This window comes from Dasypus novemcinctus, chromosome 20, assembly GCF_030445035.2.
Source record: "Dasypus novemcinctus isolate mDasNov1 chromosome 20, mDasNov1.1.hap2, whole genome shotgun sequence".
NCBI lineage: Eukaryota > Metazoa > Chordata > Mammalia > Cingulata > Dasypodidae > Dasypus > Dasypus novemcinctus.
Window position 1 is genome coordinate 17874862 of NC_080692.1, and position 13934 is coordinate 17888795.

Sequence of the window (13934 nt, forward strand, 5' to 3'; positions counted from 1 at the left end):
GGGAAAGAGGAGCACTGCGGAGAGGAAGCCGGAGAGGGGCGCCAGGCCGCGGTGGAGCCAGCCGTGTCACAGAGGAAGAGGACACCAACCCCTCTTGTTACTTTGTATTAAAAAAAATGAAAACCGAAGACGTGACAGGTGGCAAAGCCATCGTGCATGAGAGAATCGCACCTCCGGGGCACAGGGCATCTCAGCCAAGGGCCTCGACGGCGCGGAGCCGCCACCCACTGCCCCTTCCAGCCCCGAAGGCGGCCTGCGGGGGCTGGAGGGCTCAGTCCCATGCCACCGGGAGCGTGGGTGGGGACCCGGGGCCAGGGCCAGGAGTTTTATGTAGAGCCGCAGCTTCACAGGGGACCCAAAGGTTTTCCAGCTGCTAACTGGGTGACAGAAGGCAGCTGCTGTCCTCCCAGCAGAGCCGCGCGGGGCCTGCGACCCCCGCGCCTCCCCCAGGCTCGCTGCTGGGCCGCCGCCTCCTCTCCTTGCCGTTAAGCAGAAGCACATGCCTGTGGCCTTCGCTCCCGGTGACTGGAGGGGCCCCAGAGGCTTCTCGGGGGCCTTCCTGAGGCGCCCCTGGCCACAGGCCACTTGCCCCTCGCAGGAAGGGTCACCCTCAGCTCTCGGCAAATGTGCATTCTGAAAAACTCCCGTAGGAACGCCGTCTCCCAAGGAAAGGGCCTCGGAGAGGGGTGCAGGGAAGGAACAGACTACGGGGGATGGCTTGAAACGAGGTCGCGGTCCAAGCACGGACTCGGGCTGCGGGTCTTTTCCCAGCATTCTGGAACATTCCAAGCAGGCCGAAAGGGAGCAGGACCAGCTTCTCCGCCGGATTAGCCCTGCTGTTTAACCCAGGACGCCACGCTGGAAAACCTCATTCCTGTTCAAGATGGGCACCTCTTTTAGAAGATCCCAAGTCCAGCAAGTCGTCAGCAGAGACGCTAAGCGCCACCTTTCTCAAGCAGCGAGAGGAGACTGCTCCAGGGGCACCTGCCCGGAGGCGAAGGCCCTCGCAGAGCTGGGCTGCGACTCCCTGTGAAGTCTGCAGGTCTTGATTCTCCGCACTTCCTCTGCTCAGGTGGAAGTCAACGGCAGGGCCTCCCTTACTGAAAACCAAAGGACGTGTTGCCGCAGCCCTTCGCCTCCTGGGAGTTGACCGTCAGCTCCGTGTTGGTCAAGCCGGTTGGCCCAGGGGCGAGGGTGAGGCAGCCAGGGGGCCTGCGCGCTGGGATCGGGGCGCCACCCCTGAGCCTGGATCCACACGGGGCTGCTTCTGTGGCCAAGGCTTCCTCTTGGAGGCACCAGGGACTGAAGCCGGGACCTTGTACACGGGAAGCAGGTGCTCAGCTGCTGAGCTACACCCACTCCCCAGTGAGAGTTTTTTTTTAGGACGTATCAGGGATGGAACCTGGGACCTGGTACATGGGAGGCAGGTGCCCAACCACTCGAGCTACACCCACTCCTCTCTTACTGTTTTTTTTTTTAATTTTTAAAGTTTTACTTTATTATTTAAAAAATTTATTTATCTCCCCCATGCCCCCCATGGTTCTCTCATCTGTCTATTCATTATTGGCTCATCTTCTCTAGGAGCCACCGGGAACTAAACCCGGGACCTCCCACATGGGAGGCGAGTGCCAATGGCCTGAGCTGCATCCACTCCCCACGGGCTGCAGCATCTGCTGGCTTGTGGCATCTGCTCATTTTGGTGTCTGCTCGTTGCGGCGGTGCGGCATCTGCTCATCTTCGGGAGGCACCAGGACCTCCCATGTGGTAGGCGGGCACCCAACTGGTTGAGCCACATCTGTCTTCTCTCTTACTGATTTTTAACCCTCAGATTCCAGACTCCTCAGAATAGCTGAGACCTCTAGCTCTTCCAAAGCCCAATGGGGTGGGCCCAGCTTGCTCAGAGGGTTTCTTGGCCCCACCCTCATTACTGTTCTCTTGGGGATATGGACCTACTTAGTGTTTTAAGCATGTTCTTGAAGAAGGGCAGGAGGTAGACGATGTGAGTAACTACCATAGAGGACCATCAATCCGTCCCCTTGGGTGGACTGAAGTTCATTCACCCCGGGACACTCTCTGACCAGGTCTCTGAGACCACCTATCTGGGGGGCCAGGCTGTTTGCCCCCCGATTCTAAGACTCAAAATGAGAGACCACCCCAGCGCTCTTTCTGTTTTGCTTCGTTAACTCATTTTGCATTTGTCGTCATGTGAGAAATATTCGAACTTCTTGGGCCCTATTTCTATTTTCAGCCTCTCCCCCCCTCCTTAGAGTAATGAGCACCATATGTTTACTACCTGCTGTGTGAAACGGTATTTCCCTAAATCGTCCCAGATTTGCCTTCCACGTAAGTCAGGTGGCACCGCAGTCCCCGCCCACGGTGACAATACCTCTGACTCAGCGTCTTCACGGTGCTAGAGCATCACCACCTGCTGCCGAGAAGAGCTGAAGCCCGCCCCGGGGGTCACCCGGCACGGCTTCAGCTCCTGGGGGTTGAGAGCTCACAGCTCTGGCCAGAGTCTCCTCTTCCATAATCCCTCCTGCTCTGCCACTGAACCCCATCTTCGCCTCGCTAGTCCTCCCTGCCTCGGGTGCTTCGCGGCTGCCCTCAAGGCCATGCCGCCTGGGTTGTCGGTTGCGCCCGCTGGGCCCGATTTGCACCTGGCGCACACCACTGTCTCAATTTAGTGCTCCCAGGAGACAGGGCCTGCCAAAAAAATATGCCAGACGGTTCTGTGAGGTCGGCCCCACGTTTGGGAGATCCTTCTCCAGCGGGGCCGCAGCGCCGCTCGGCCATCTCTTAGCAACCTCTCGCCGACTCGTGAGTTTGGATCTTTTGGACTGTGCCTCCAGTTCTGGACACCTAGCCCTCATGTTCTGTGATGAGATGACAGCTCTTCACACGAATCTGTTTCGAGATGACCGTCTTAGAACTGTAGGCCTTGAGAGCTGGAAGGGATCCTTAGATGTCACCTGGACCTACTGTTTTCAAGTTTTTAAGTTGTAAAATGCGTTATTCACATGAAATCTTACGAGGAAGGGCAACACGCAGAGGAGGTGCCAGTGGCCACCTTCCTGTGGGAGGCCCGGGTGGTCCTCGAGACCCCAGGGCTCTGCGGAGATACTTGGAAACCAGCAATCGGCCCAAACCCTTCGCTTCCTAGAGCAGGGATCCTCAACAAGCTTGACTCGAAAATTCAAAAAAACACTGTTCTTGTGGGGACGCGTTGGTGCGGGGGACATCTATTTATTGAATAACACACAGCCTAGTGCAGACTTAGTAAGGGGTCTGCAGTTTTCGCCTGACTCGCAAAGGGGTCCGTGGAACAAAAAAGGTGCAGAGCCCCTGAGCTAGGGGAAGAGGCTGAGAACCAGAGCAGAGGTGCTTTGGCCAAGGTCGATGCTAGGTGGTGGCTAGCGGGAACTAGACCGCAGCCCTCCTGAGGCCAGGTCTCTCTTCTTTTTTATCTTCCCCTTAGTCCCAAAGGTAGAGAAACTCGTTCCTGTGTCAAGCCATTGCCTTTAACCACATCCTTGAAGTTAACCATCCCCTTCAGCTAGCACTTTCTACGCTCGCTCATTTCCTCTCCAGTGTCTTCAGCCTCTCCTTCACTGGCTGCTTCTTCGGTGTAAAGATCGCCACACCCTTGACTCCGATGAGAAACAACCCTTGACTTGACTATTGCTGTCAACTCTTTATACTGTCCAATTTTCTCTACCCCTTTCAGGGCCTAACTGTTGAGTGTGAGCCCTGTGCCGGCTCATTCCCTTTCCTGCCTCCTCACGGAGACTCCAGCTCCAGTAATGGACACATCCTCAGACCTTGCGGAGTAGACGGAACATGGAAATCTTTCCATCTGGCGGCTCTTGCTTCCCCATCGGCCTTCCTCCCATACCTTCCTTCCCTATCATCGAGGTGACCCTTCTTGAATGGTCAGCTAACCCCACCCACCTCCCCACCCTACCCCCCAGGCTTAAAACCCTTCAGTGACTCCTCACACTCTCAGGATCCAGACCCAAGTTCCGGGTCTTGTGGCGCTGGGTCTACGCGGTGCTGCCCCCTCTCCGGCCGAGTCCCTCACGTACCGCTTAGTGTCTGTCCCGCAGTTCTCCTGCCCCAGGGCCTTGGTCTATGCTGTTGCCTCTGCCTGGAACATTCTTCCTTACTCTTACCTCAAAGATTTATGTTCACTCTTCCATTCTCGGCTGCAATTTCAAGTCTTCAAAGAAGCTTTTCCTGACCCGCCCTCCAAATCAGGTCCCTATGTTATTAACTTCCAAATCACACTATTTACTCTTCCTTCTGAACACTTCTCGTCTATAATCACTTATGCATTTGCTTAGTGTCACTCCTACACTAGCTTGTATAAGCTCCAATGAGAGGGCATTGATTTTCTCTGCTGCTGTGGATGGCCATCCCCTGGCACAGGCCTGCACGCTGTTGACTGAAGGTACAAATGCAGAGCACCTGTCTCGAAAGTCCTCCTTCCCACAGCTTCCAGGATTGACAGGGCTCCTACCTCTTCTTTCCAACACCTGTTTGTTTGATTTGCTGGCCCTTCTTCTATGTGTCCATCTCCACCGTCCTAGTCCTTGACCTCCCGCTTTCTACTCCTGACCAACCCTGTTCTATAGCCTCATGGATGGTTTTTATCCTGGGTTAAAACCATTTGTCTCCATCCCTGTTCTGAGCCGAGCCTCAGACCATCGTGTCCTGCTGTCCACGTGACACCTGCAAGCACACTCTTCTCTGATTGGGCCCTGCTTCAGATTTGCCTTCAACATCGTTACCATTTTCTGACTCACACTCGGATGCCCGCCTGTCCCTTCTGCTGGGAACCATTTTCATCCAAGCCTTCTCACCCAATGTAAATCCTCACCTGAGCTTGTCTTACTAGGGAAGCCTTGTCTCTCTCAGTTTTAACCATACTGACCTGTCATAGTCTCCGAGGACCATTGCCTTCAGCCCCTGGCCTGCTCTCACGCTGTTTCTCCTGCAAGGAATGTTGGCAGAGTCTCATCCTGTCACTGTCTGGGGGGTTGGTGGGGGGTGGGTGGGGGCAGACGGGAGAAAGGCCATAATTTATTGAGTAGATTCTGGCACTGTGACTAGACATTTTATACGCCAGGAGCAGATGCATAAATGTGGATATTCAAGGGGATAACGACACAGGGACCGTCTCCACGGAGCTCCTCCAAGCGTGGAGGGCACATCCTCCCAAGGAAATGACAGCTGCGCATGAGATGGCCAGTCTCCCTCCGGGGGATCGTGGGTCTTTCCAACAGAGCCTCTCTGCGGCTTCCTGCTGCCAGATCCCTCCCCCCTTCTGGTCATGCCCGAAAGGGGGAAGTGCAGGGCCCATCGTCTTCTCTCCAACCTCCCTTTCGTTATCCAGACAGCAGAAAGCGTGGGTCTGATGGTGGGCGCTGTAGGCGTCCCATGTGCCTGGCCCTAGTGTGGCTCTCGGCGGCCCTCTTATAGGAATGAAAATGCCCATTTTGTTTGATTGCAAAAGGACAGAAGAGGGAAAAGCTTTGGACTGCCGCTTAAAAATGTAATTAGTGCCGTATTTAAACAACATTTTGACAATAATTGCTTCCCAACAATGCTGAGAAATCTGCAGTGCAGACTCCCTGGTGCCGCTGTCAGAGTGAGTGATACCGAGCGAGGTACCTTGTATTCCCTGGAACCAGAGGCTGCCAGCGGTGGCCGGGGCCTGTCTCGTGCTCCTTGCTCCTCCTCTGGTTGGAGGCCATTCTCGAGGCTGCATCCAGGCTCACCTCCGGCTTACCTTTTGGAGTTGGGATTTGCCCAATTTATGGAGCCATTTCAGAGAGGAAGAGTGATCTAGAAACTAATTTGGGATGTGGCCTGCGCAGAACCTTTTGTTCGCAGTTGCTTTCATTGACAAGGGTGAGCCCATCGTCTTCCTACCCCAAGGCCAAGGAAAGGCATCTCCACTCCCAACAGTGGGACCCGGATGCTCTAAGAGGCCTCCTGCTCAAGGTCATTTTTAAAAAAGATTTATTTATTTTTTATTTATTTTCTCCCCTTCCCTCCACCCCCCGTTGTCTGCTCTCTGTGTCCATCTGTTGTTGTGTGTTATTCTGTGTTGCTTGCATTCTTGGCGGCACCGGGAATCTGTGTCTCTTTTTGTTGCGTCATCTTGCTGCATCAGCTCTCCGTGTGCGGCACCACTCCTGGGCAGGCTGCACATTTTTTGCATGGGGTGGCTCAATGTGGAGTGCACTCCTTGTGCGTGGGGCTCCCCTACACGTGCCCCTGCGTGGCACGGCACTCCTTGCGTGCATCAGCACTGTGCTTGCGCCAGCTCCACATGGGTCAGGAGGCCCTGGGTTCGAACCCTTGGACCTCCTATATGGTAGGCGGACGCTCTATCAGTTGAGCCACGTCCACTTCCCTCAAGGTCATTTTGACTACTCAAGAGACACGAGTTTACTCTTTGGGCTCTGTTGTTTCATTTTGGGGGGAAGGAAGGGTTGACAGGGACTACTGGCTTCCATTGCTAAGATGGACCTAAGCTGGGGGGCTGTGATCACCTGTATGTTAACCACCCTTTTGACATGGGCAGCACACCTTGCCCAGCTCTGGGCCACTGTCAGCTGACCAAAGCCAGGGATTGGGAACCAACCCGGGAAAGGGGAGACGTGAACCTCGACGCATGGGTGCATGTTGCAGGAGGTGAGGGGCTGCCTTCTAGGCTAAGCAAAGGTCAACTCAGGTTTGCATTTGGGGCACCTCTCCTTCCCCTCAGTAGATGGGTAACCTAGAGGAGCAGACATGGACCAACATGCTCTCACCTCCTGGTGTATTTTCTTACCTGGTTGCTTTTCTTCCAGGTCACATTTACCAGGAAGGAAAGCATGGCCAGACGGGACCCAGGGAAACCTAACCTCACCGTCGCTGGTGAAAGGGGAAACGCTGAGTTCAAGACCAGCCTCCCTTTCAAGGCTCACGCCCAGACCCAAGAGCCACACTTAGGCTCAAAAGAGAAGAGCCCCCTCCCTGAGGCTTCTGTTGTTGGTGAACCCCCCAGTCTCCAGGAGGAGCCAACCCTCGTGACGCACGAACCCAGCCTGCCTTTAGGATGCACCCCCCACCCCGCCGCCCGCAACCCCAGAGAAGCCCCAGCCCCCAGGCTCGGGGTGTCCACTCACGCCAGCCTGGCCCCGCAGTTTTCTCCCTCGATGTCACCTCCAGCCACGTTCTCCGTGTTGACAGACTCGGTCTCACTGGTGGGCACGCTCACTGCACGCGTCGAGGGCACGAAGGGCAAGAAAGCATTGGGGGCGGGGAGAAAAGGGGGGAGAGGAGCGTTAGTCTGTGGCACCCCCGACACCGAGACTGAGGGCGGACTGGCGGGAAGAGAGCCGAGCAGCGTCTGCCGCCCGGGGCTCAGGGGTGGCTGCCGGGAGCAGGTGGACGCCCTGGCACTGCCCTGGCCAGGTCTGGGGATTTGACTGACAGGCGTGCTTTTCGTACGGAGTAGGTTTTGCTGTCAGTGACGCTGCAGATTAGTGGGAATGGGGGGGGGTGGGATTCGGTGATCAGATTGTTTTATTCTTATAGGGGGCATCCTGGAAAATGGACCGTTGAATGCTTTTCTCTATCCTCAGCTCTATGCCTTATATATTCAGGAACGTGGATAAATCTCATAGCCAGGGGAGCTTTGCCATGTGCACCCACGACTTGCCATAAAAAGTGAAGCTTTAGTGAAAATAGTTTATTCCCCTTCTTTCTTTCACCCACTATCTCGAAGGGGTTCCATCCCCAAACTTGGGGCTCAGTTTTGATTGGTAGAAAGGGCGTTCTGGCTGCCTGCATCCGATGAATTTGGAGGACAAACCCCTTTTCCTGTATTGTGCACTGGGTCCCGAGTCACTTACATTAATATTTTTGACCCTACCTGAAATAGAGAGGTAAGTGGATGCCCAGGGGCAAAACCAGGAACTAGGATTTAAATAGCACTGCAGCCATTGGGAAGGAGGAGCAGGAGTGTGGCATGCGTAAAATGAAGTTTAAATGCAGCCCGAGGGGAGCTTGCAGGGAAACGGACCCTCTTCCAGCAATCTTGACCTTCCTACCTCCACAGGTTGATTTGGTATATAAATCATCTAATTCCACTAGTGTCAATTTGTCTAATTTGTATCCAGCCTCTTCTCAAGGCAGAAATGGGGATTTCGAGAGCAGTGAGAATTTTCTATCTTGGAACCCAGTTTGGCGGCTTAGAAGAAGCCATTTCTTTTATTATTATTTTTTTCTGCAAAAGAAAAATTTAACTTTAGAGAATCTTTGTCTTCTTTACCTTCTATTGCCTTTTTTTAAAAGGAGATACAGGGGATTGAACCCAGGACCTTGTACATGTGAGGCAGGTGCTCCTCAGCCACTTAGCTACATCCGCTCCCCAATGAGAGTTGTTTTTTTCATTCGTTTGTTTGTTTTCAAGAGGTACCAGGGATCAAACCCAGGACCTCATATATGGGAAGCAGGTGCTCAACCACTTTAGTTTCATCCACTCCCCTTGCCTTTTTACTGTGATACAAGAAGAAGCTCCTTAGTTGTGCCCACCCCTGTACTATAGAGTGGCTTTACGTCATTGGTCTTGATTCTGCTCTCATCTGAACAGAACTGCTCTGCTGGTGAGAAAAACAGCAGCCCTCAGCAGCCACAGACTCTGTAAACAGTGAGGTGTGGCACCAGGTGACAAGTCCCCATGGGGTGGAAACCCAGGAAAAGGCTTCTAATGGTTGTATGGGTAATTTTGATGGATGTGGATTTTTCCCAGTTTCTTTTCATTTGGATGAAGACTATACTGGTGGGTGAGAAGGGATTCATTTCAAGAACATGGAAGGTATAATTGAAATCCCATAATGTACCCCCATGATCAGTTGTCATGTATGAGAGACCTCTCCAACCTGGGACACATTTCCAATAACACTGGGTAAAAAGAAATCCAAATGCTCATTTCAAAGACATTTAGAGCTGGGTGGGACTTGAAGAAATAATCCAGCTCTAACTTGTCCCCCTCACTTCACAGGAGAGGAAAGTGAGGTCAAGAGAAGGGACGTGGTACCCAAGGTCACACAGTGTGTTGGGGGTGGAACCGGGATTGGAGCACAGTGCCTTGACCCCCTGCACCATTCTCATCTTGGTTGCCCATGTTGACCCAATCCCTACTCTATAGCGCAGGGCAAAGCAGAATGAGGCTCTGGGAGCATCATTGGAGGGTCATGTGTAGCAAAACAGTGGTGTAGAATCCACATCCTTTACACTGACTTTACAGCCCAAGGTCTGAGGCAGCTGGTGAGTGCAACCAGATCTTTGGAATGGCTTCAGCACTGGGAGCTGGAAAGACAGACTTCAAAGCCTGCCAAGATCCACTGCTCCATCCAAACTCATCAAGTCTTAACCTTGAAGAGCCTTCAGTCTTTCAACCTACCTATCTCCAGCCCTCTCTGAGCTGAGGTCCCTTTAATTCTCTGAGCATCCCTGATTGAACTGCTGAGTGGTGGACACAAAGCTATCTGCCACTTTGCTCCCAGAGAGTCCCTGATGTGCTGGTGGGGTGGTATGACGGTGAGGGAGGTAGGCTTGGAAAGGCAAGCCACTTAGGGGTGGTCAAGCCTGGGCTCTAGGAATAACCATATCATCTACTAACTCAAGGTACCGCCTGAGTTAGCACCAAGTGATGTTATCTTGTCCAGCCCAACCAGGGAAGGGCTCCATCAGGGAACAGCTGTTGACTGATTGTCAAGTTCTCCTGACTTCACACAGACGAAGAGCTTATAAGGCAGTGGCTGTTGGGTGGGATGGGTTATCATCCCCTCACAAAAACACATGCATGCTCACAAACCCAGACACACAGACACGTATACCCATGCATGACCACTGCCTTATAAGCCTTCTGGAGCGGAACCCTCCCATCCAGTCTGGTGTGCACCCACACACATTTACACACACAGGGCTCAGGGGAACATTACCATGGGTTTCTGTGGAGTGACTAAACCAAGCAAACTTCCCTTTCTTCTTATCAAGCAAGCCCGCCGGAGTGCTTCCTTTCACAGACAAGATGGTCAGTGTCAAGAACCAGGAACAAGACATCAACAGAGAGCATGCAGGCAGCCACGGGCAAAAGAAAGAGACAAGGGACTTGGCTTACACACGGAACATCCATGTTCATCTCCGAAAATAAACCAAAAAACGTTTTAAAAAGCAATAATTCGAAACATATAAGAAAACGTAACAAAATAGAACCAAAACCCCAAACTACATCCATTTACAACACAAAGGAAATGAACTCCGGGGAGAAAGGGCCACTCCAGCAGAGGCTTCCGCCTACACTGGGTGTAGCAGTTTGATCTGGTTATGAATTCCAAAAATAGATATTGGATTATGTTTGTAATCTGGTCTGCACCTGGGTGTGACTAAGTTATGATTAGGGCCTTGATTGGGCCACGTCATTAGGGCATTGAGTCCCCGCCCCTTGGTGGGTGGGGACTCACAGATGAAAGGCAAAGGACAGAGTTGGGGGTTCTTAATGTTGGAGTTTTGATATTGGACTTTGATGCTGAAGTGTTAAGCTGGAGTTTTAAACTGGAGCCCCAGGGAAAGAGACAGAGCTGTTCGCCTGATAGCCTACAGCTGACCTTGTGGAGAGAGGCAAAGCCTAGAGAGCCTCATAGTCTACAGCTGTCCTTGTGGAGAGAACAGGAGCTGAGCCCAGAGGAACCCAGGAAACCTGAACACTCACAGATGTTGGCAGCCGTCTTGCTCCAACACATGAAAACAGACTTTGGTGAGGGAAGTAACTTATGCTTCATGGTCTGGCATCTGTAAGCTCCTACCCCAAATAAATACCTTTATAAAAACCAACGAATTTCTGGAATTTTGCATCAGCACCCCTTTGGCTAATACATTGGGGTACCTAATTATTAACTGTGAGGAGGGGACCCCCACTCTTCCCTCTTGCCTATTAGAGAGGTGCCCCTTTTACAGGTTCACGTGAAACTGTTAAAGTGATGGCCCCTTTACCCCCACCCAATGGCCAGGTGACTTGACTCCATCCCCCTCCATGGAACCACTTTGCAACATTTCCACCTGTAGCTAATCAAGGCTCCTCCATCAAATTCAATCAGATGGTGTCACCTGCAGGTAGAAAAACAGCCCACTGATCTCCCTGCCCCTTTGTCCAGTTGAATCATTCAATTCCATTCAATAAAGCCCCATCAAATGCCACGGCCTGAGCACATCCAAAATATTTATGTATCTGCTTTTAATCAGTTTAACAGAGTTGTTAAAGTGCCGGTCAGTGGGTGGTCTTCTGAGGAGGTTGGCATAGAGAGGATTCTGTAAGCTTCTGTTGCATCCAGTTTTTAGCCCAAGAAGAGGGTGCTAGCGAGTGTGAAGACACTAATTACTGTAAGAGGAGGTGGAAAGTTTTGTATTCTGCAATGGGTTTTGAGTTCTGGATGCCAAAATGCTTCAGCCAATTCCTCCCGGAGAGAGTTTTCCCACTTGCTTTGAGAGAAGCAACATTAATTGCGCCTCTGCCGGGCTGCAGTGGAGGGGGCTGGGAAAGAGGGCTGAGAGCCCGAGGCCCCGCTTGGGAAAGAGCAGCAGCAACCAGTAGAGGTGGGAAAGCGCCTGCCCGAGGAGGAAGGCTAGGGGTCCCATCAGCTCCGGGAAAGGGCATGAAGGGCAGGTCAACCCACGTTCTGGATGCTTCTTTGTTTCAACCTTTTCTCCTGAAACTCAAATCATGTGCAATGAACTTCTTTGGGTGCTGCTCGTTAGTGAGAATTCTGAAGAATGGAAAAGGGTCAGGCTTATTTTTAACCTATGTAAAGAGCCACGTCCCAAACCATACTCATCTTTAAAATACAACACTTGGAATAAGCAGAATCTTTACAACTGGTATTATTATTTTTTTCATTCTCAAAAATCCTAGATCTCTGAAAAGAGCCCTGGGCATCCAGTGCTGAAAATAATAACTTGGTTCAAGTTTTCCCTTCTAGAGAACGATGTGTCTCAATCTAGATTAAGAACAGTCACTAAAGTGCTCATTGCATAAATGAGTGGCCTTGTATTTGGATGTGTAAAGGGGTCAACCAGAGGCTGCCGGGCACCAAGTTTCTGTAGCTCATGTGGCTGTCTGCATGGGCGAGGGCCCTGGCCAGGGCTGGAGGGCCAGAAGGCTGAGACCTTTTAATCAGATGTAGTATCCGATTTTTGGCTTTGGCATCAATATTATCCCATTTTGTTTAACTTCAGAAATAACTTATGGTAAATGTACAAACAATAGGAAGAGCCTGATAAAAACAAGGGCACTTAATGCATAACTGGACTTGATCAGCTCCGGCCTTTTTTGTGGGCAGAGCTGGCAGCCACCTGTGTGGAAAGTGATTTGGCAAGCATCTAAGTCATCTCCCTGGATGGCTAGCAGTGGTCTCCATTAGATCCACTCTTTTGGGTCAAGTCACATACCTAAAGGTCTAAAGGTTTCTTACTGAGATGAAAATATTTCACCTGGAAAGGGTAGTACATCAACATTTCAGTGCCTGTTCATTTGTGATAGTTTATCCCATAAGCATCTATCACCTGAGGGAATGAAGCAGGTGAAGATGGGGTTGGAGCTCCTATTTCTAAGGGCGTAGGCAAAGATATCATAGCTCCTCCTTCAAGGAACTTGTTGCCGTAAGTAAATGGATTTGATTGTCTTCTTGGAAATGGAGTGTCCCAAGGAGTTTTGGGTTTCTACATACTGGATACTTATCCTAAAGACAAGATGGAAAGCCTGACCCCAACTTTGGCCACTCAAACGATGAGTTGGTTAGAAACGAAGGCACAGAGAACCCAAGTGTCACCCACCTTTTCTCTACTGAAGGCAACCAACCCAATCTGATGCCCTTGGAAGTGGAGCGTGACTATTCTTCTGCAGTCAATGTCATGAGAGCAAACTGTGCTTTACTGAATGGGCTTAGGAGGGACGGTGCTAGAGAGGAAGGCCGTTTCTGGCTTTCTAATTCCCTGGTACCAGGTACTATGGGTCAAATATGGTTTTCTACCTCTACTGTCCCTTGGCTTCTGCTGAGACGATTCCAAAAGAAAATGAGATCTCAGTGAAAGGGCAAACAACTGCCATTGTAGGTGATGTTGAACACAATTGCATTTTTAGGAGCCCCAGGGGCTACGAGTTGTATAGATTCCATCTTGCCAACACTTAATCACACCATCAAGGGAATGTTTTATTTCCCCAAAACATCCACTCTTGGTGGACATACTTGAGGGGTGCTTAGGAGGACTATTTCTACGTCTCGAGGGAGGTGCACAGTTGTTCTGTTACAGAAACCAATGTCTCCCCTGACCTGCTTGGAGAACAGTTGTGTGGCTACTGGGAGGATTATAACAAGCCATTTCAGCCACTGGATAATCTCCTGAAACTGGAAACCACCTGAGTTGTGCTGGGAGGAGAGGCCTAGAAGTAAGTGACTGTGGAGACTGCCATTCCTTGGCATGTCTAGGTTTGCAAGCCCTCTGAGGGTTTATTCTGTGAAATATGGGAATCCCTCGTTCAACGGCAGGTGGCGCTTCGAAAGTATGGACAGATCACAGATCAACAGGGCCCAGCTGCGGGAAGGAGAGGAAAAGCAGGCTTACAGCCCTCGGCCTCACTTCCCCTAGAGGAAATGAGGTCTCTACAAAACGAACAATCTTCAAGTGGTGAATCTGCTACAGGCTGTGCCACTTGGGTTAACGCGTCTGGTTTTCCTTAAAGAGAATTTAGATCTCATTTAGCCACCATGATGCAAACATGATGTGTGCCCAAAGTTGGCCAAACCTACCCCATGAATGAAAACTGACTCCAGAAGGAGCTTTGGTTAAGGGGTGAGAGTCAGAGCGACGAGAGTTGGATAAAG

The 13934-nt window shown here is 51.5% G+C and overlaps 1 protein-coding gene across 1 annotated transcript in view; it reads right to left on the bottom strand.

Moving 5' to 3' along the window:
* The window catches only part of CACNA1C (calcium voltage-gated channel subunit alpha1 C), a 628569-nt gene that overhangs the window by 129377 nt on the left and 485258 nt on the right, over window positions 1-13934 (bottom strand). The window contains exon 10 of the mRNA XM_058282508.2: window positions 7176-7266. Coding sequence (XP_058138491.1) covers window positions 7176-7266 — 91 coding nt within the window. The remainder of the gene's footprint in view (window positions 1-7175; window positions 7267-13934) is intronic.